This window comes from Muntiacus reevesi, chromosome 9 (genome assembly GCF_963930625.1).
Source record: "Muntiacus reevesi chromosome 9, mMunRee1.1, whole genome shotgun sequence".
NCBI lineage: Eukaryota > Metazoa > Chordata > Mammalia > Artiodactyla > Cervidae > Muntiacus > Muntiacus reevesi.
The window spans coordinates 60,200,227-60,222,480 of record NC_089257.1 but is presented as its reverse complement, the minus strand read 5'-3'; the positions used below and the strand labels follow the sequence as shown (position 1 = coordinate 60,222,480).

Sequence of the window (22,254 nt, the reverse complement as noted above, 5' to 3'; positions counted from 1 at the left end):
CTTTACTATTAAGACATTTTTCTGCCATGAATAAACCTACCTGTGTAATGACTATAATATTTTCCAGAATATTGTTAATCTAAGGTGACCCAAAATCCTTTTAAATTTTAAACTTTTAAAGAAGATATTTATTTCTAACATGTATTATTTTCCAAATAATATTTGGATTGTTCAGTTGTAGTCCAATGTTACGTTTTTTTAGGATATTCTAGGGCTGAGTCATTATTTTTTAAATTAATTAATTAATTGGAGGATAATTACAGTACTGTAATGGCCTTTGCCATATAACAACATGAATTGGCCATAGGCATACATGTGTCCCTTCCCTTCTGAACCCTCCTCCCACGTCCCTCCCCACCCCATCCCTCCTGGTTTTCACAGAGCAAAGGAGACATAGACATCTTTTGGATACAGTGGGAGAAGGAAAGGGTGGGATGATTTGAGAGAATAGCACTGAAACATATACATTACCATATGTTAACTAGATAGCCAGTGGGTGATGTATGATGAGTCATTATTTTAAATCTTTATTCTCATTAGATAGTAGTACAGATGCAAACTATGATGAAGATCACATCAGGTATCTGCTAGTCTTGAAAATTCAGAAATTGCTTCAACAACTCTGAGAGTATCCATTTTGAGAAAGTTTTCTTCTTTATTATAAAAATAAAATATGAAGGGTGGTGGTTAGCAAAGGGTGTATGTTTTGTTTATTTAACTGGGGTTGTACTTAAATTAGAACTTATCCTTCATGCTATAGTTGGAGCCAGTTCCTTTTCACTTTTTTTTTTTTTTGCCCTTAACGCATAGCTAGTCATCATCTTTGGAGAAGGTAATGGCAACCCACTCCAGTACTCTTGCCTGGAAAATCCCATGGACGGAGGAGCCTGGTGGGCTGCAGTCCATGGGGTCGCTAAGAGTTGGACATGACTGAGCGACTTCACTTTCACTTTTCACTTTCATGCATTGGAGAAGGAAATGGCAACCCACTCCAGTATTCTTGCCTGGAGAATCCCAGGGATGGGGGAGCCTGGTGGGCCGTCGTCTATGGGGTCGCACAGAGTCAGACACGACTGAAGTGACTTAGCAGCAGCAGCAGCAGCAGTCATCATCTTCTGTGTGGAAGGCCTTTGTTTCATTGGTATCCAGGTAGTAGAATGCTGTAAAGGATTGGTCCATGTGTGGACTATTCAGCTGTGTTGTGGCCACACACTAAACTCCAAATCTTAGACATATGTCACCCAAATCCTTGGTACCATTTGATCACAAAAGATATCAAACAGGAGAATATATGCCAATTGGTATGAATCTCTTGCATTTTAAACTGAAGCCTAGGGTGCTGTGCTCCGTTGTGTCCGACTCTTTGCAACCCCATGGACCTCAGCCTGCCAGGCTCCTTTGTCCATGGAGATTCTCCAGGTGGGAATACTGGAGTGGGTAGCCAGTCCTTCTCCAGGGAAACTTCCCAACCCAGGAATTGAACCAGGGTCTCCTGCATTGCAGTGGATTCTCTACCACCTGAGCTACCCAGGAAGCCCTAAAAAACCTAGTACAGTGCTTAGTGAATAGTTAAGGTCAGTAATCAATGAAGCTCATTTCCTTTTTTTTTTCTTTCTTATGTACCAAGTTACTCTTTAAATCATTAAGTTGATGATCATGTTTTCTCTTTTGTAATGTAGTCACAGATGCTTTTTATTTTTGAGTAAATATAGTTTAAAGTTTGGTGCATCTTTGGACCAAGCTGGAAGTGTTTTCTAAATGATTACATAATTAATTTTGAATACCTGAATTGTTACCATGTGGTCTTCAATAAACCTTTAATTAGCCTTAATAGTGTACTGAGGATGGAAGGAAGAGATATTCAAAGAGATTTACTTGTACATGACCCTATCTCAGCTCTTTAGAAAGTGTCATCTAAATGATTTTTTCTCCAAAATATCATATAGTGGTATCAAAGAGAATATTATACAGAGCAGAATTAAAAACTTTGCCAAAGGCAACATAGAAAATTTTTCTTTTAAACCATTAATTTTCAGTGATGCTATAGAAAGGAATTAAATCATTTGCCATGATTTATTGAAATTATTTCTGCCTCTCTGTGCATACCATCTCTAAATAGGACTCTACAATATAAATGGCATTTTGCCTGGAGACCCACTCACTTAGGTTTTCTTGGCTATGATTGCTGTTTAAAAGCTCTGATTACTGCTTAATATGCTTTTCTTTTTTTTTCTCCATAGGTCAGTAAAATTGTGTCAAATGTTCCCCAGTTGGAGTTTCTAAACCTGAGTTCCAACCCTCTGAATTTATCAGTTTTAGAAAGAACATGTGCGGGGTCCTTCTCTGGGGTTCGAAAACTTGTTCTCAACAACAGCAAAGCCTCTTGGGAGACAGTCCACACGATACTGCAGGAGCTACCAGAGTAAGCCCAGAGGGCGTGATGGAGAGGGGACTGTGTTGCCGTCTGTGTTAGTGCCTAGAGTTACTGCTGGCCTCCCACCTCAGAAATGCTAGAGCTGCAGATTGAATGGAGAATGAGGTTAGAAAAATGAAGTGATTAAATGAGGGTGTGAGGGCAATCTAGTAGCATTTTCATTGGAATACTTGTACAGTGTTGAGTAGCACCAAGACATAGGATATGTCATCCTTTGGCTAGAAAATATCCCTGAGAAGCACTTATCATTTCAAGATCAACCCAGCCTTTCTCCATTTTAATCTTCTGATTACCCTGATTCCAGAATTTTGCCTTGGCCCTTTTCTTTGGGAGGAAAGAATCATAGTGTCTCTAAAATATATTAACACTCAGATGATTAAGTAAGTGCCTAGTTGGCATGATGGGAAAATGGACCTCATATTCTTTTCAATAATTTAAGCAGGAAATTATACTTCTGTTTGTCAGTTTAGAAATGTTTTGTTATGTTTTGTTTATATCTATCTTTGTATATGCACATAAATATTCAAAGAAAATAGTTTAAAGAAATATATGAAGCTGTAGTCGCCTTGATTGTCTAAATACGGAAATTATTAAAGCCTTTCAGAATCTGGTCTCAGCTCACTTATTCCATCTTAGTTTCTCACTCTCCCTCTAATGAGATTGATTTTCTCACTGCATGCAACATTTAGCATAGCATGGAATGAGCTTTAAATCACAGTTCCACTTCCTAACCATATGACCTTTGATAAGCTTATTAATCTCTTGTCTATAAAGTGGGCATAATTAAAATTTCATAAGTGGAAGTATGGTATATAACGCACCTGCACAGGGCCTGATACAGGGTAGGAATTCAATAAATGATAGCTATTATTTCTTTCTAAACACCATTCATGTTGTTTCTAGAATTTTCTTTTATCTCCTCTTAATTTACCCAACTCTACACATTGTTCAAGGCCATGCATCCTTTCCTGACTGTTCCAACTACAATTTCAATTCCATTCCTATATGAAGTGGTATTGCACTTACAGTGCTGCTTCATTTAGCATTTATTTATTTAAGCATAAAATTACTTTAGTACTGGGTTCTATCATTCTCTGCTCTTTTATGTATTTTAGGTTTGTCTTCCCAACTGTATCTTAAACTTCAGAAAGACATCTTTATATTTTTTTCTATTATACCTAGCAGAGTCTCATACGTAGTAGATGTTTACTTACTGAGTGACTAAAAATAGGTGCAAAGTAGAAACTTGACTACTTTAAACAATGAAATATTTCCTTTTTTCTCTGCAGTTTGGAAGAACTCTTCCTGTGCCTTAATGACTATGAAACAGTGTCTTGTCCTTCTATTCGCTGTCATTCTCTTAAGCTACTACATATAACAGACAATAACCTCCAAGACTGGACTGAAATACGCAAGTTAGGAGTTATGTTTCCCTCACTGGATACCCTTGTCCTGGCCAACAACCATTTGAACGCTATCGAGGAGCCTGATGATTCATTGGCCAGGTTGTTTCCTAATCTGCGATCCATCAGCCTCCACAAGTCAGGTGAGGGACATGCTTGTTTTCATTCTACATGAAAATTGATCTGTGCTTATGCATTAAATACAGTGAAAGTGTGTTTCTTTCCATCATAGCTCTGCCTTCTTACAGGATGATTTTACAGAGTGACATGTAGATGCCTACTGATTAGCTAAATTTAAGGCATTCATTTTCATAAATGCTCTGGTAAATATCAATATTTCTCAAATATTCACTTGGCATAGTGTTATGTTAGCTGCTATTAATATTTTATATATTAAAGGGGCCATGCTATGAAAGAAGTGAAATGAAATTGATGAATTGGGTAGTAAAAGGAAGGGTACAAGAGTACAAAAAGTTACGAATAAGATGGTTTTGTCTGGATTTAGGTTCAGGAATCCCAGTCCTTTCAAATTCTCACTTATCTTTTCTAGTATTTACATATAATTGATTATCAGTTTGTTGCCATTTGATTCTGCATATAATAGGAATGAGTATTTTAGCCTAATTTTAAAAATAAGTAAACGTTATTATTTGGAGTCAATATTCACAGCAAAATTGAGCAGAGAGTACATAGAGTTCCCATATACTCCCTGCCCCTACTCATACAAAACCTCCCCTTCTATCAACATCCCAGCACCAAAGTGATACATTCAGTTTACCTACATTGACATCATCCAAAGTCCAGAGTGTTGTTCATTGTGTGGGTTTGGACAAATGTGTAGTGACACACATCTTCCATTGTAGTATTGTACATCATAGTTTACTGCCCTGACTATCCTCTGTTCTCTGCCTGTTTATCTCTTCTGCCTCCCTGATCTCTGGCAACCATTGATGTTTTTCCTGTCTCCATAGTTTTGCCTCTTCCAGAATGTCATATAGTTGGAATCATACAGTGTGTAGCCTTTTCAGATTGGCTTCTTTAACTGAGTAATTCACTTCTTTTAGTTTAAATTCCCTCATGTCTTTTCATAACTTGATAGCTCATTTCATTTTTAGTGGTAAATAATTTTCCATTATCTGCATGTACCGCAGTTTACTTATCTACTCACCAACTGAAGAATATCTTGGTTTCTTCCACATTCTGGCTTAATTAATAAAGCTGCAAACCTCCATGTGTAGGTTTTTCGTTGTTGTTGTTAATAAACTAGAATAACGTTTATTCATGTGTAGGTTTTTGTGTGGACATGTTTTCAGTTCATTTGGGTGAATAACAAAGCACATTTGCTGATGATATAGTAAGAGTATGTGTAGTTTTGTGAGAAGTTGCGGAACTCTCTTCTGAAGCGGCTGTACCATTTGCACTGTGCCAGAAATGAATGAGAGTTCCCATTGCTCCACATCCTTTCTCAGCATTTGGCTTTTGGTCATCTAACAGGTGTATAGTGGCATCCCATTGTTTTAATTTGCATCTTCCTGATGGCATATGGTGTGGGACATCGTCTCATAGCTTACTTGCTGTCTGTATTTCTTTGCTGAGATGTCTGTTCAGGTTTTCTGCCCATTTTTTAATCAGGTTGTTATTTTTTCTATTGTTGAGTTTTAGGAGTTCTTTGTATATTTTGCATAACAAGCCTTTATCCATGTGCCTTTAGCAAATATATTCTCCCAGTCTGTGGATTTTCTTCTCATCTCTTGCCATTGTCTTTCTGCCTTTTTTTTTTTTTTTTAAAGAAACCAGCTATATAAGGAAAAATAATTCTGACCTGTAACTGAAAAACCACACAATTTATTTCACCATGGAGATTTTAAGGATGGGAATTAAGTCTTAAAAACAAGTGATTATAAAGCCATTATCCTCCAATTAAAATTTTTTAAAAAACAAGTGATTTACATAAGGAAACTGTTTATTTCACAACTGACACCGCTTGAGCTAACGCCATTCTTCCTCCTAGATAGACTGCTGTTCTGAAGAGGACAGCAGTGACCTGGGTTGGTTGTGCACCAGTGTATTGCTCCTCTGCCTTTACCCTTGCTGAAGGCTGATGGAAATGGGAAGAGAAGAAAGGGGCTACGTTGTTCTCTACAATGGATTTAATTAATGTGTTGTAAAACTGACCAGGAATATTTTTCCTACCACTGCCAAGTACAGACTTGGGTGCTACATTTGTTCACAGCCATAGGAAGAGTTTCCTTTTAGGACTGACCAGTCTTAATTTGTTGCCTATTTTCCTGCCCAAGGGGTTCACGTTTTTTGTGTCTCAATTTGTTTGGTTTAAATTTCTAATCTGTTTTCCCTATCCCCAAAATGGAGATAGTTGAAAGATAATATTTAGTTTCTGGTTCTGTGGACCTTGCCCATTTTAGTACTTGTTAAGTAAAAATTTAGTCTAGCAGTATCCACTCTTAGATTCTGTGAGTCTGTATTTGATAAAAGAGTTGACCACATCACTTTTAAAAATTTGTAATCATGGCATCCATCCTGCTTATTAAACCACCAGTGGTCCCCTTTCCCAGTCTTTTGGGTAGAGAATCAGTAGATGAGTGAATGTTGGAAAGTAAAGGGGATTCCTTGAACACTGGGGTCATGGAGAAAGGAGAGGCTGTAGGGAAGTTTTATGGTGTTTTATTCCATTCTTTTCTTGGATAAAGAAAAATTTCAGGATCTAGAACTAACTTTTGTGATCATTTTAGCATTTCAGAACTTATTAATGGAAATAATTTGTTTGGTGACGTTTATCTTCTCATTTGTATGCTTTTCTGGGTTTACTTAAACAATATATTTCTCAAATTAGGTTTGCAGTCCTGGGAAGACATTGACAAGCTAAACTCATTCCCTAAACTTGAAGAAGTGAGATTGTTAGGAATTCCTCTTCTGCAGCCATACACCACTGAGGAGCGAAGGAAGCTGGTAATAGCCAGGTCTGTTGTCCTGATTACTCTGCTTTCTTTCCTCGGTGCTTTGTTGTCCCATTAAAGGGATTATGTGCTATTGGAAGGTGGGAGGAAGTCCACTGCGTGTTTATCCATCTCTAGAACAGACTGTGCTAGAGCTTCTGCAGCTCCAAATTCTAGAAGAAAAGGAATGTAATATGATATGAAAAATGTGAAGTATAATTCATCTGCCAAGACCACTGAAAAATTTCCTCACAAGTCTATTCCATTTTTATACTTTTTGATATTTACAATATTTAAAATCTTGTTTTGGGTCATGAGGAAAAAGTAAGTATAACTGGGAATCAATTCCTTGTTTTCTCTGTTAACATAGAAGTCATTTACAGTGTAAATCCCTGGAAATTGGGCTGTTCATTAGTGTAAAACTCAAGAAGCAGTATCTGTGGTTTTTTCTTCCATTTAGATTGACCTAAACTTGACCACCACGTTGTTACCTTCTTCTTCCAACTGTCCCGCCTTTCATGTCTCAGCCTCTGCTTCCCTCAGACTACTTAAATGTCCCATGAGGGTTTATTTTTGTATATATGTGTCTTTAATAGTGTTAAGGTTTGGCTAAGATGTAAAGGGCCGTGGAGCTTTGCTCTATTCTCTTGTGTATATACATAGTAGTTTAACAGGGTAACAGTAATCTTTAAGATTCCCCAAAGAAGAGTGATTCTGTAAACTACTTTGATCTTTCTGACCAGCTAATACCTAGCAGGTCTTTACTGCTTTCCAGTTGTTAACATACACGTTAATATCCTACTGAGGAAATAAATTTCAGCATGCTTTTCTTCTAAGAAGAGTAAGTCTTGCATGCCTTGTGCTTGGTTTTCTTTACACAATTCTTTTGTAAATATAATAAATGATTCTTGAACCATGTGACCAAATTGTACTGCCTGCCCTGTAGACCTGTGTGTTCATTGTGGCCCCACCCAGCCATGTGTGACTTGGGAACACTTGAGATCATGGCTAGTCTGAATCGAAATGTACTGTAAATGAAAAAAGACATACTAGATTTCAAATACTTTATATGAACAAAAAGAACGTGAAGTATCTTTGTTATCTTTTAGTGTCGATTATAGGTTGAAATATATCCTAGATATATTAGATTAAATATAGTGTAGTATTAAAATTAATCTCATTTGTTTACTTTTTACTTTTTAAGATATAGATCCTAGAGAATTTAAATTACATGTATGGGTTGCATCATATTTAAGTTTGGACAGTGCCCTATAGAATCTTATTTTGAAAGGTGAGGTATGGTTATAAAAGGTCAGTGTTACTTCCAAAAATGCAACTTTAGAGATATTTTTGGTCTGTTTATTTTCTATCGTGTTAGTTCATGTAAGTAGTTGTACACAAGCGGAGCTACATCAAATGCATCCTTTCAAGAGAATAAGACTGGGCCTCAAGCCAGTCATTTTATTTTATCTTTTGCTCTTTATTTATAGATTGCCATCGGTCTCCAAACTTAATGGCAGTGTTGTTACTGATGGTGAGCGAGAAGACTCCGAGAGATTTTTTATCCGTTACTATGTGGATGTCCCACAGGAAGAAGTGCCATTCAGGTAAAAACCCTCATCAGCTTAGCCACACTTTAGCAAGTATTGAGGCAACTTAAGAACTATTGCTTTAGAGCAAAATCTACTAACTTGTTATTGGACCTTCTTAGAAGACTTTGGTGATAGGTTTAAAAAATAAAGGAAGAAACACAAAAAGCAAACCTGCTTTATGTCATTTTCCATAGTGTGTTTCTTCTAGCCTTGCACTTGTGTTAGGAATGTTTGGGTAAGTATTTGACTGCTTCCAGTAGTTCCCACTGCATCTTCCATATCATCGATTCCTTTTTGTTCCTTTCCTCCAGGAGCACGTTTTCACCCACCCCCAAAACTGGGCTCTTTGTTCACATTGCATCTGCTTTTAAGCTCCACTATGTTCTGCAGTTTGGAAGGCTTGGCAAATGTACATGAGGTTTAGTGATTATGAGAAAGGGACTAGAAAATAGACTCCTTAAGTAGGAAATATTAAAGAAATGAGGATGTTGAGTCAGAAGAGAAATGCTGATGCCTGAATATGAAGGGTTAATACATATTGTTTGGTGAGAAACTAATATTCTATAAATGTAAAGGAAATGTAGCAGATTTTATATAGGTAAACATAAAGGGAAAAAGACTCCCTAAACAGGTTCCTGGGTATTGGAAACTAGAATCAGTTACCCCAAAAGTTATTCTTTTCTTAAAGAGTTTAAGAATAACATTCAACAGGAGGAGTTTCAGACAACAAGATGCAAGTTAAGACTGAATGTGAGTCAAACCACATTCTGTTTACAAATTTCTGTGATGCTAATTCATTCCTGGCATCTGACACATAACACTCAGTCATGTCCGACTCTTTGTGACCGCCTGTACTGTAGCCCGCCAGGCTTCTCTGTCTAAGGGATTCTCCAGGCAAGAAATCTGGAGTAGGTGGCCATTCCCTTCTCCAGAGAATCATCCCGACCCAGAGATCGAACCCAGGTCTCCTGCATTGCAGGCAGATTCTTTACCATTTGAGTTACAAGGAAGTCCTAATTCATTCCTACTGAGCAATTTTCCCCCCAGAGTTCTCTGTTATTTACAGACTTTAAGAGAGTTTCCATACTGTAACGCTCAACCAGGGCTGTGTAAGAGATTTATGCTATTAGCAGTAGAATTTTAATGCTTAAATGTTTAAAATGTTAGACAATTAAGTAAGGATTTCGAAGGTAAACTTTTAAAATTAGCTAAGAACAGCTAGTTAGGAAGAAATAGGGCTATGCCTTTAGCACAACCCAGAAATATTAAGTTAAACCATGTAAAAAAAAATTTTAGGTTAAGAAAACTATAGTCTGATATCTATAGTTTCATTTGATTCAATCTAATGTGTTATTAGAAGAAGTAAATATTCTGGCTTTAGTCTGTCATGACAGGTTACTTAACTTCTAATCTGCTGCAGGGAGTAGTATATATGTGGCAGTAAATTGTTTCTGTCTCTGACGGCGTAATTTTCCTAAAGTGCTTTTATGCCTCTGTAGTAATCAGTACCTTGAATGCATGTCATAGAAATCATCTTTACCCGGGGGAGGACTTTAATGGAAGGATATTGAGCAACTGAAAGAATTGCTAGATGGTCTAGAGAACCTGGTTTAAACAGGAACCAAGGAAGGCAAGGATAGCCCAGGTTCCGTCTTACAGTCTTCCTTATAGATTTCCGTTGGCACACTGTGCTGGACTTCACCACTGAACACTTGCTGCGGTGTCATGGACTTTTGATTTCCTCATTAGTGCTGAAAATAATTGGTTACTGACCTTTGCTTCATTCCCTAAGTTCAGACCTATGCATCTGACCAATTGATTGGCTGTGTTTAAGGCAAGTGCCCACACTCTGTCTCCCCAGAGATAAGAAGTGAATTTATCTGTTCCTTTTTGGCTTCTGCAGTGAGAAGTAATAATCTTGCTTCCCCTAATCTTGGGACTTCTTCCCATGTAGGAGCAATTCAGTGAAAAGAACATTCACTATAGTCTGGCACAGAGATTACTTTGATTAACATCTAGATATATACCTTTTCTCTGAAGTTATGTCTTAAACATTTCTTTTCTTACCTACCCTAATAAATTTATTATACAAATGAAAACACATTTCTTTCTCCTTGTAATGAGATAACCTGTTCCAATCCTATGTAGACTGTAGATCAATTACCTACTACCAAAGATTGATGCAGTCAAGCTATTTTAGTTACCACTCTGGCCTTGATGCCTTTTTTTATAATTATGCCTCTTTTCTCACTCACTAGTAGCAAGTAGTTACAGTTAGTAGTAGTAGCTCGATGCTACCGCCTGGTCTCTTCCTTCCTTCCTGATACTGAAATATTGAAATGGGCAACCAGATTTCAGTGTCTCCCAGCATCCCTGGCCTATACAATGTTTTCCAAGATGGGTGTGCTCTGCTCATTAATATATTTTGCAAGGCCTTGGGGAAGGAAGTATCTCTGGGTCTTTGTAGGGTCCATGGATGGAGAATGGGTGAAGTGGTAGCAGGGTGACAGTAATTTCCTTCATCCCTGTGTCTTGAAGTTTCTGAATTCCTCCTTCCACATTAGCTCAAAGAATTTGTGACATTTCAACTTGTTTCAGCATAGACCACCACCATTGAGTCCAATTTCCACTCAGCCAGCTTAGAACCACTCTAAATAATTCTAAACCACTGAAGCTAGCCAGTGGTTTTTTTTAAAATTCAGAACCTTTGGTAATATACCTACACAAAATCAGCCAGATCTAGAATTGCTTTTTTTCCCCTTGGTTAACACATCTTATTGCTTATATTACCTATATTCATTTCCCATATGTTTGTCCATGTAAATTACCAAAGACTTGTAAACATTTTGATGTTTTTGTAATTGATCCCACAGATAACGCTGTGATTTGATTGATGGTGGTGCAGTAGAGTATGTATGTGGAGTTCAGTTCAGTTCAGTCACTTAGTCGTGTCCGACTCTTTGCGACCCCATGAATCACAGCATGCCAGGCTTCCCTGTCCATCATCAACTCCCAGAGTTTACTCAAACTCATGCCTGTCGAGTTGGTGATGCCATCTAGCCATCTCATCCTCTGTCTCCCCCTTCTCCTCCTGCCCCCAATCCCTCCCAGCATCAGGGTCTTTTCCAATGAGTCAACTCTTCATATGAGGTGGCCAAAGTACTGGAGTTTCAGCTTCAGCATCAGTCCTTCCAATGAACACCCAGGACTGATCTCCTCCAGGATGGACTGGCTGGACCTCCTTGCAGTCCAAGGGACTCTCAAGAGTCTTCTCCAACACCACAGTTCAAGAGCATCAATTTTTCGGCGCTCACCTTTCTTCACAGTTCAACTCTCACATCCATACATGACCACTGGAAAAACTATAGCCTTGACTAGATGGACCTTTGTTGGCAAAGTAATGTCTCTGCTTTTTAATATGCTGTCTAGGTTGGTCATAACTTTTCTTGCAAGCAGTAAGCGTCTTTTAATTTCATGGGTGCAGTCACCATCCACAGTGATTTTGGAGCCCCAAAAAATAAAGTCTGACACTGTTTCCACTGTCTCCCCATCTACTTCCCACGAGGTGATGGGACCAGATGCCATGATCTTAGTTTTCTGAATGTTAAGCTTTAAGCCAACTTTTTCACTTTCCTCTTTCACTTTCATCAAGAGGCTTTTTAGTTCCTCTTCACTTTCTACTGTAAGGGTGGTGTCATCTGCATATCTGAGGTTATTGATATTTCTCCCAGCAATCTTGATTCCAGCTTGTGCTTCTTCCAGCCCAGCGTTTCTCATGATGTACTCTGCATATAAGTTAAATAAGCAGGGTGACAATATACAGCCTTGATATACTCCTTTTCCTATTTGGAACCAGTCTGTTGTTCCCTGTCCAGGTCTAACTGTTGCTTCCTGACCTGCATACAGGTTTCTCAAGAGGCAGGTCAGGTGGTCTGGTATTCCCATCTCTTACGGAATTTTCCACAGTTTATTGTGATCCACACAGTCGAAGGCTTTGGCGTAGTCAATAAAGCAGAAATAGATGTTTTTCTGGAACTCTCTTGCTTTTTCGATGATCCAGCGGATATTGACAATTTGATCTCTGGTTCCTCTGCCTTTTCTAAAACCAGCTTGAACATCTGGAAGTTCTCGGTTCACGTATTGCTGAAGCCTGGCTTGGAGAATTTTGAGCATTACTTTACTAGCATGTGAGATGAGTACAATTGTGTGGTAGTTTGAGCATTCTTTGGTATTGCCTTTCTTTGGGATTGGAATGAAAACTGACCTTTTCCAGTCCTGTGGCCACTGCTGAGTTTTCCAAATTTGCTGGCATATTGAGTGCAGCACTTTCACAGCGTCATCTTTCAGGATTTGAAATAGCTCAACTGGAATTCCATCACATCCACTAGCTTTGTTTGTAGTGATGCTTTCTAAGCCCACTTGACTTCACATTCCAGGATGTCTGGCTCTAGGTGAGTGATCACACCATTGTGATTATTGGGTCATGAAGATCTTTTTTGTACAGTTCTTCTGTGTATTCTTGCCATCTCTTCTTAATATCTCTGTTTCTGTTAGGGCCATACCATTTCTGTCCTTTATCGAACCCATCTTTGCATGAAATGTTCCCTTGGTATCTCTAATTTTCTTGAAGAGATCTCTAGTCTTTCCCATTCTGTTGTTTTCCTCTATTTCTTTGCATTGATCACTGAGGAAGGCTTTCTTATCTCTCCTTGCTATTCTTTGGAACTCTGCATTCAAATGGGAGTATCTTTCCTTTTCTCCTTTGCTTTTCGCTTCTCTTCTTTTCACAGCTATTTGTAAGGCCTCCTTAGACAACCATTTTGACTTTTTGCATTTCTTTTCCATGGGGATGATCTTGATCGCTGTCTCCTGTACAATGTCACAAACCTCTGTCCATAGTTCATCAGGCTTTCTATCAGATCTAGTATGTGGAAGGAGGAGGCAAATGGGGAATTAGTTTACACTTGCAAGTTAATTCCCTCAGGCAAGGGGATTTTACTGCCTTTTCAAGCCACAGAGGAACAGTCTTATTTGGACCCAGTGAGGATTTAAGGAGTCAGGATATTCCCAAGTCGTCAGAGTCCTTCCTTATATATCCTTCCATTCCAATATATATTCTGTGTCTCTCCCATCAGTGCTCCAACTTTCATAGGATAGTTTCAATATGGATGCAAAATTACCTATAATTTAGCAACCTAGAGCATAAAATCTTATATATTTGTTTTTATAGCTACTTCAGTTCTGTTGTAAGACAGCAAAGATCCTTTATAGGAATTTGACATTAACATTCTCTTTATGTAATATTCTCTGTTTTGTACCCTTAGAATAGCAGGTGCTCATAGTCTTCAATGGTTCATTCCCTTCATGTGTTTTATTCTTGGCAACACTCTCTCAGTCTCCTAGAGCATTTCATGTGAACTCAAGTGATAATTAATTATTTCACCACTTCATGGCAAGGACTTGCAGAATCCCTCCCATGAATATTGTGATGTCCACTGGCCTCTGCTCGGCCAGGAGCCAATCCCAAATCACCTTTAATTACCTGAGGTACTATTGCTGGGAATCTACTCCCTGGTAGCAGGCCCTTAGGGCACAGAACAGAAATCAACTCTAGCCAATTTAAGTAGAACAGGAATTTAGTAAAAGAATAATGAATACTCTGTAGGGCTCAGAATTGATAAGATTAGAAAATTAGGCTTGGGCAGGGTTGAGGGGAAGGCAGGCACAGCCAAGATTTCTGTAGATCTCACTGTATAAACAGTATCCTTCTTACACTGGTCACTGGACAGTCATCAGTAAGTTGCTAGACTGTACTGCCTTCAGACATTTTGCATCCATGCTTTTGAATGCTTGACTCTTCCTTATCTGCTGTGAGTAATCTCTGTCAGACCTCATGTCCTTGTATTTCATTTTAGGATTTAAAATTCCAGCTATAGTTAAAGACAGGTTTATGTCACCTTCCGAGGTTCTAGCTTCCAGGGGAGAAAGAGAATATCTACTCTTTAGCTTCTGTAGTGGGACGTGGTTTCTGCCTCTCATTTATCTTAGATTTCCCTCAAATCAGAAGGGCATTCTGATGCCGAAGTTGACATATATCCACTGTAGTACACATTCCCTAGTAGTTTTCTTATAAATCTCCTGGTGGACTGATTTTTGAGCCACTATAATATGCCAGGAGCTGTGTTAGCCATTTTTAAAAGAATATAATAGCATTCATGCTGATGCAAGATGAAATGGTGAATAACAGAGAGGGATTTATATTAAAATGCATTCATTATGAATTAAGAATGATGTATAAACAGGGCATTAGTACTATAGTTACCATCTCTTTAATTGTCTTCCAAGTTATATGCGTAATTTCTCCCCAAAACGCCAATGAATAGTGAATAGCACAGTGCATAGTTAGTAAAAGATCAAAATTTGACTTCATGGATAATTTCATGTTTCATACAGAATCACATTTAAGCTTTAGTTTCCTGGTGGGATTGAGGTATCTATTTATTTTGAAGAAAACATTCCTTTTCACTTGACCATGGGTTTTCTAAATCTTGATTTCCCTATAAATCCTGACTTTCCCAGCGTCCTTCCCCAGTTTTTAGGCTCCCCAGTCTTCCCCTCTCATTTTCCTGTATTGTGTCATTAATCACCAAATACCTCTGCTCAACTTAGACATAAGTAGAAAAGTTAGCCAAAATGTCTTTTGAGAGCGTGAATAAAAGGCCATTATGATCCGTTCAGTGTCCTTTATGGTAGCAAAGTTATTTTGTGAGTCAGCTGGATTATTCACACACATCTGTTTCCATATGATTAGTCATTTTGGCAACAGAAGACTTTAAAGATGATCCAGAAATTTACATATTCCTTTTTTTCTATCTCAGAATAAAATATAAGCTCCAGTTACCTGTATCACTTCAATTTTTTATAATGAACAGAATAAAATGTTTAGAGGACTGAAGGGAGACATTAAGAGTGTTATAATTCCTTACAGGTGCTCCCCTTCTACTGGTAGGTGGACCTGGAAGCTTAGCCTCTCTACTGTGTCTGTTTATGGTAATTGTGAACTGACACACACACAAAAAGCAGAGGAGTTGCCCATATGTTTCATATTTATTTATTTTGTAAAACAATAGAAGATGAAAAATTTCTATTTCATGATTCTTGGTCTTTAAACATCATAGTATTTGCTTTTCCAATCAATAGATTTTCTTTTAGAGTCTTCATCTCTGCCTAATCTCTTCATGGCTTTTATGGCAGTGGTGTGCTATTTCAGAATCAGTTCCGTGGGTGCTGCCAGTGGTTGAAAAGATGTCCTCACTGGGTTGGTCATATTTCACTCATTGGACTCTCATATTTTACCAGGAGACCTTATAGGAAATAACTCTAGATTCTAGATGGGTTTCAAAGGGCAGTTTAATTTATTTACTGAATATCTACTATGAACTGAGGGGCACTGAGCCAGAAGCTGCAGATAAGACAAAGAGTAGTATCTGTTCTTAAGAAGGTTGCCATCTGCACTAAGCTAGAGATGTATTTCCTTTGCTGGAGGCTCCTCATGTTCCCAACTTCTAAAAATCCACTTATCTCAGGATTTCATCTTTGCATCTCTTCTCTTCTGTACTCATCCCATAGGTACTTTTATCTAGTCCTGTGCCTTTCCACACCTTTTGATTTCAAATAATTGCCAAATTTATTCAGCTCTGATCTGCCCCTAAATTCCAAACTAATATTTCCAGCTATCTACCTGACATCTCTATCTGGATGTTTAACCCTAATGTGTCCAAAATCAAACTTTTGGTCCCTTCTTTACTTTTCCTTGGCCCCTCGCCTTCCCTGCTTTATCTGCTGCTGTGCACATTTTCCTCCATCTCTTCATTCTTCCAGTTGCTCAAGATTAAGAGTTGGGCATCATCCCTGATTTCTTTCTCCTATACCCCATAACTAGTCCATTTTGTTTTTTTCAATTCTGCTTTCAAAAATATATAGAATATTACTACTTCTTAGGATCATTTTAGTTCAAGCCTTCCTCATCTCTTACCTGTATTATTATAGTTGCCTTCCAATTGTGTTACCAACTCTAAGCTTGCACTGCTTACTGCACAGCAGGCCAGTAAATCAAGAGACAAGTTTTTAGGACAAGGAAGAGCTACTTTATTTTGAAGGCCAGCAGACTGAGAAGATGGTGGATTAGCATCCCAAAGAATCATCTTACTTGAGTTAGAATTCAGGCTTTTTTTATATTAAAAGGGGAGGGAATTTGGTTTGTTTTTGCAAACTTCTTGTTGTGGTAATCCTTTGTTCTTGCGGTTGGCTGAGTAGGTCAGGTCACTGATGTCCCTGTAAACATCCAAGGAGAGAAGCGCTATTCTCTGTCCTGCAGCTTTTTTATATCATATCTTAACCTGTGAAAAGTGTTGCACTTTTAAAGGTCAGAGTCATGAGAATGTATTATAATTCAGGCTATAGGCAAAACAGTAGAAGACAAAGGTTAAATAAAATATAACAGATCTAATATGGAGTCAGACTTGTTCTTTCCTATTACAGTTGGCCACCCTTGCCCCATATTCTCCACATGCTGTGCGTAGTCTCTCCTTCTCTCCATTCTTGGAGATCTGTGTCCGACTCTTTGGAGATTTGTGTCCGACTCTTTGCGACCCCATGAACTGTAGCCTGCCAGGTTCCTTTGTTCATGGGGATTCTCCAGGCAAGAATACTGGAGTGGATTGCCATGCCCTCCTCCAGGGGATCTTCCCAACTCCAGGTTCCAACCCAGGTCTCCCTCATTGCAGGCAGATTCTTTACCATCTGAGCCACCTGGGAAGCCCAGTTCTCCACATGGCAGCCAGTTTATAAGAACTCAAATACTTGGGGGAGAAAAATCCTTGCCGTTCATCAGACACACCAAGCCGACTCCGCCTCAGGCCTTTGCATTGTTTCCCCTGCTCAGAATGCACCACATCCGCTGCGGCGCTTTCTCCCTGATTCCTCATCAGAGACTCCCTGCCTGACCAAGCCAGCTAAAACAGCTCACCTCTGTCTCCTGCCATTCCCTTAACCTACCGTTATTTGTATTGATCAACACCTAACTTACATTTCTGACGACTGAGTTAATCTGGTGAAGATGAGGGGGAGAATATTCCTGACAGAAGGGAGTTTGTGGGAAGTTAAGGCACAGAGGTACGAAATAAGTCTTTAGTTCCAGTATGACTTAATGATAAGCAATTAAATGGGAAGTTGTGGCGGATAACAGTGGGGAGGAAGGTAGAAACCAGGGCAGGCCATTTAAGACCTTGGTATGCCATGCCAGTAGGCTAGGACTTTTTCTTGTGGGCCGTGGGAAATCATTGAAAGGCTTCAAGTGGGAAAGTTATGTGGGCAGATTTAGGTTTGTGTTTAGAAGGAGAAGCTGAGAGAGACCCAGAGACCTAGTTAATAACTGAGACTTGAGTAAAGGGGGATATGTGTACCAGTGGTCCTTTATTTCTCTTCAGAGGTACATGTTAGGACTGAATTTCACTGTAGAATTTGAAGCCATTTTTAGAAAATACCTTGTGAAATTCTATGTGTTTTCTGGCATTTATAGGTCTGATTTCTCTCGGGGTGTAAAAGTACCATTTAGAGAGGAAAAAACTCCACATTTATGAATCTGGTACATGTTAAAATGTACCTTTTTATTATTTTTTGCCTTGCCGTTTATCAGACATCTCTCTACATTGCCTGTATTTATCAATTTTTCCTTTATTTTATGTTTTCTTTATCTCTTAATTTCCTGAGAGATTGAATTTAAGTTACTTACTTCCTATTTGACTAATACACAGCTCCCCTGTGTTTAGTTTTAAAGAGAAACAGAAAAAGAAAAACCATGTTAACTTTTCTTTTAGAAAGCAACATATCATGTTTCTTTTGGGCGGGGGGTGTCCAATGGTTTCTATTTATTTTTAAAGACAGGGAAAGTAAATGCATTGATTTGGGGTGTCTTTTTTTAGACTTTAGAATTTTGTTTTTCGTAAAAGGAAGTTATGAGAGGCATAGCTCCCATGAGCAATTATTTGATAGGAAGAAATGCTGTTGTCAGAGATAGAGTGGTAGAGCCAGAAATAAAGTTTTCTTAAAGACTTTTCTTTTTGCTTTTATCCTCCTTTAATATCTCACTTTATGTTTGTCCCAAGGAGTCCCTAAACTGTGCCCTGGGAAATCCTTATTTATGATGTCAGGGATTATAGTAGGCATTCCTCAAATGTTTATTGGATTGTCATTAGTGGTAACCAGCTTTTTAAAATATGGAGAGCATGTTTTTTCCTGCTTAAGACTAATGGCTTTTCTAAATGGAGCTGATTGTATCTTCATGTTACTGTGAGAGCAGGGCAGCAGACTGTATTTGGACCCCACCTCAATGAAGGCTTATTTTGCCCTGGGTGCTGGAGAAATCCTAGTGTGCCGTGTCGTTCCCTCATATCCCTTCCAGACAGAGGACCTGCTGTTGTGAGGGAACATTCCTCCGTTGGACAGTCTCCTGGGCTTCTCCATACTGCCAGGCTCCATCATCCTCTGACAAGGGCCGTGACACAGCACTCCTCACATTCAGCTGCAAGTCTGATGAGAAACAAAAGGGGCTTTCTGCTTGGTGCACCATGGAGAGCCTCTGAAACGTTAGCTTTCCCTGTTGCTTACAGCTTTTGTCATTCCAATTACCTTGGACTTGATTGTGACTTCTTTCCACTTTCCCAGCAGAGCAGAAGATAGGCTGCCTTCCTAATCTTGATTAGAGTTATATATGAGAATTTGAACATAGCTGCAAAGGAAAGAAAGAATGAGAACCAGCCCTCCCAAATCATGGTCTTGGGGGAAACTTTCTTTGTTGTTTAAACTTTTTGTTTTGGCCAGGGCATGGGGCCAGTTTTATCTTTTATTGTTTTTGTTTGCTTTTTGAGAATTAAAATAAAATACTGAGAATAATATATAAATACTCACGTTCACATGGTTCAGAACTGATTATTTTTAGTATTTTCCTTGATTATTTTTTCATTGAAATAGATAATATTACAGATAAAGCTGGAGTACCTTTTGGTCTCTGTTCTTAGTCCTATTTCTTACTCCAAGAAGTAACCAACCACTGACAAGAATTTGATGTATATAGTTGATGTCTACTTACTATATTTTATATATCTATTCAAGTATAAAGTAGGATCTTCTAATACTTTGTCAGTATGCATTGCAGTTTCTTCTTGTGTAGCTTTTCAATCTGATATTTTCAGTTTGTATTTTGTTAAAAAGACGTTTTAATAATTTACTATAGCATATATCAGTTCTTTGTTCTATGGTGTATTTTTTTTTTTAATTTTTGGCCACACTGTACAGTGTGTGGGATCTTAGTTCCCTGACCAGGGATCAAAACCCACACCCCGTGCAGTGGAAGCATGGAGTCTTAAACCACTGGACTGCCAGGGAAGTCCCTCTGTGGTTTATTCTTACTCCACCTTGGTCAAGAAATCATTTCTTTTCCAAAGATCACTGAACATAATCTTGTGGGCTTTTTTCTAAAAGTGCTTTCACATTTATGGCTTTGATCTGTCTGGAATCTATTTTTGTGTTTAGTCTCTAATAGCAATCTAAGACTTTGTTTTTTCCTCCACATTGATAATTGGTATTCACCATTGATCTGTAATACAAGTTCAGTTATATACCTAGTTTTTTATGTACATTCGTGATTCTTTGTCAGAGTCCTATTCTATTCCATTGATGTATAGTCCATTCCTGTACCATTACAAAATTGCTCTATTACATTGTTAAATTATAGTAAGTCTGAATTCCCAGTAAGAATATGTTTCCTCACCTAATTGTTCTTTTTTTAGATTCAGGTTAACTGAATCTAATTCAGATTAAATATTTTGGATCCTTTTCCCTTTAATTTTAGGATTGGCTTATCAAATTTCACAAAAATCCTGCTATAACTTGGATTCAAATTACAAGAATTCATTGACTAATTTGGGAGAATTGACATCTTGATGCTGTTACATCTTATCTGTGAACATAACATGTCTTTCCATTTAATTCAAAGAATCTTTTATATACTTCAGCAATGTTTCTAACTCTCTTACAATGTACTTGCACAGCTTTGTTAAATTTATTTCTGGGCATCTTATACATTCTATTGCTATTAAAATGAAATCTTTTTTTTCTGTCACTGCTTTCTAACTTGTATTTTGTGTTTAGGAATGCTATTTAATTTTATATGTTGATCATGTGTCCATCAGTTTTACTAATGTATAGAATAGCTAATATTTGCTTTCTTTTGGATTTCTAGGTAGGCAATCATATCTGCAAATATTTTTATATCTCTTTTTTCTGTTTCTTTTCTTTTTTTCTATTTCTTAGATAGGACCTCCTCCAGTATAATATTTTAAATGAACAATAAAAGAGGGCATTTTCCTTTATCTTGTTCCTCACTTTAAAGAGAGTACTTCCAAAGTTTCAGTGTGAAGTGTTTTGATGTTTTTTTTTTTTCCCCAAAGGTTTTATAGTTTTAAATTGTACATTTAAATCCATAATCTATTTTGGGTTAATTTTGGTACAGTGTGAGAGGTTTAGGTTGAGGTTCATTTTTTTGGCCTGTGGTTGTCCAGTTGCTCCAGCACCATTGTTGAGAAGATTGTCTCCCTCTATTGCATTGCTTTTGTAACTTTTAAAAAATTGAAAGAGCCTATTTTGTTTCAGTATATTTTGGGGTTTTCTAATTTGTTCCACTGATCTATGTGTCTTATTGTCCTACCAAGTACTGAAGCCACATAATAAGTTTTAATATCACATAGAATGACTCTTCTCTTTGTTCAAGATTATTTTAGCTATTCTTGGGCCTTTGCTTTTCTAGTATATAAATCTTAGACTAAACTTATTTCTGTTTACAAATAGTCTTTCTGGGATTTTGAAAGAAATTTTATTAAACTTACATCACATGAGGAAGATTCACATATTTACTATCCTGGATCTTCCAGTGCATGAACACAGTGTTTCTCTCCGTTTATTTAGACATTCTTTGATTTCTTCCATAAACATTTTATAATTTTTAACATACCTTTTCAATCTTTTGTTAGATTTACATCTAAGTATTTCATGTCATTTGTAAATATGAAAAATTTTATTTCTAATTTTCCAGTGTACAAGACTGTTTCTTTTTCTTACTTTATTGCAGTGGCTATAGCATCTAGTACCTATGTTGCATAAGAGTGCTTTGCTCCCAATCTTAGGAAAAGCATTCGATCTTTTTAAGTATGATGTTAGCTATAGGCTTTTTATAGATAGTCTGTATCAGGTAGTTACCCTCTGTTTCTAACATGCTGAGAGTCTTTATCAAAAATAAATTTTTTTCAAATGCTTTTTCTGTATCAATAAATGTTAAATGATTTTTCTTCCTTCTCAAGTTGATATGGGAGCTATATTGATTGATTTTCAAGTGTTGAAACAGACTTTGCATCAGTTCAGTTCAGTCGCTCAGTCATGTCCGACTCTTTGCAACCCCATGAATCACAGCACACCAGGCCTCCCTGTCCATCACCAAATCCCGGAGTTTATCCAATCTCATTTCCATCGAGTTGGTGATGCCGTCCAACCATCTCATCCTCTGTTGTCCCCTTCTCCTCCCGCTTTCAATCTTTCCCAGCATCAGGGTCTTTTCAAATGAGTCAGTTCTTCGCATCAGGTGGCCGAAGTATTGGAGTTTCAGCTTCAGCATCAGTCCTTCCAATGAACACCCAGGACTGATCTCCTTTAGGATGGACTGATTGGATCTCCTTGCAGTCCAAGGGACTCTCAAGAGTCTTCTCCAACACCAACCAGCCTTAAATTCTCACTTGGCTATACTATAATGTTAATCTTTT

General features: G+C 37.9%; 1 protein-coding gene across 5 annotated transcripts in view; it reads left to right on the top strand.

The window, feature by feature from the left end:
- The window catches only part of TBCEL (tubulin folding cofactor E like), a 64,530-nt gene that overhangs the window by 27,643 nt on the left and 14,633 nt on the right, over nucleotides 1-22,254 (top strand). For all 5 annotated transcript variants that reach the window (XM_065944405.1, XM_065944401.1, XM_065944403.1 and 2 more), the window contains 4 exons: nucleotides 2,241-2,422; nucleotides 3,724-3,980; nucleotides 6,689-6,815; nucleotides 8,282-8,398. In XM_065944405.1, coding sequence (XP_065800477.1) covers nucleotides 2,241-2,422; nucleotides 3,724-3,980; nucleotides 6,689-6,815; nucleotides 8,282-8,398 — 683 coding nt within the window. The remainder of the gene's footprint in view (nucleotides 1-2,240; nucleotides 2,423-3,723; nucleotides 3,981-6,688; nucleotides 6,816-8,281; nucleotides 8,399-22,254) is intronic.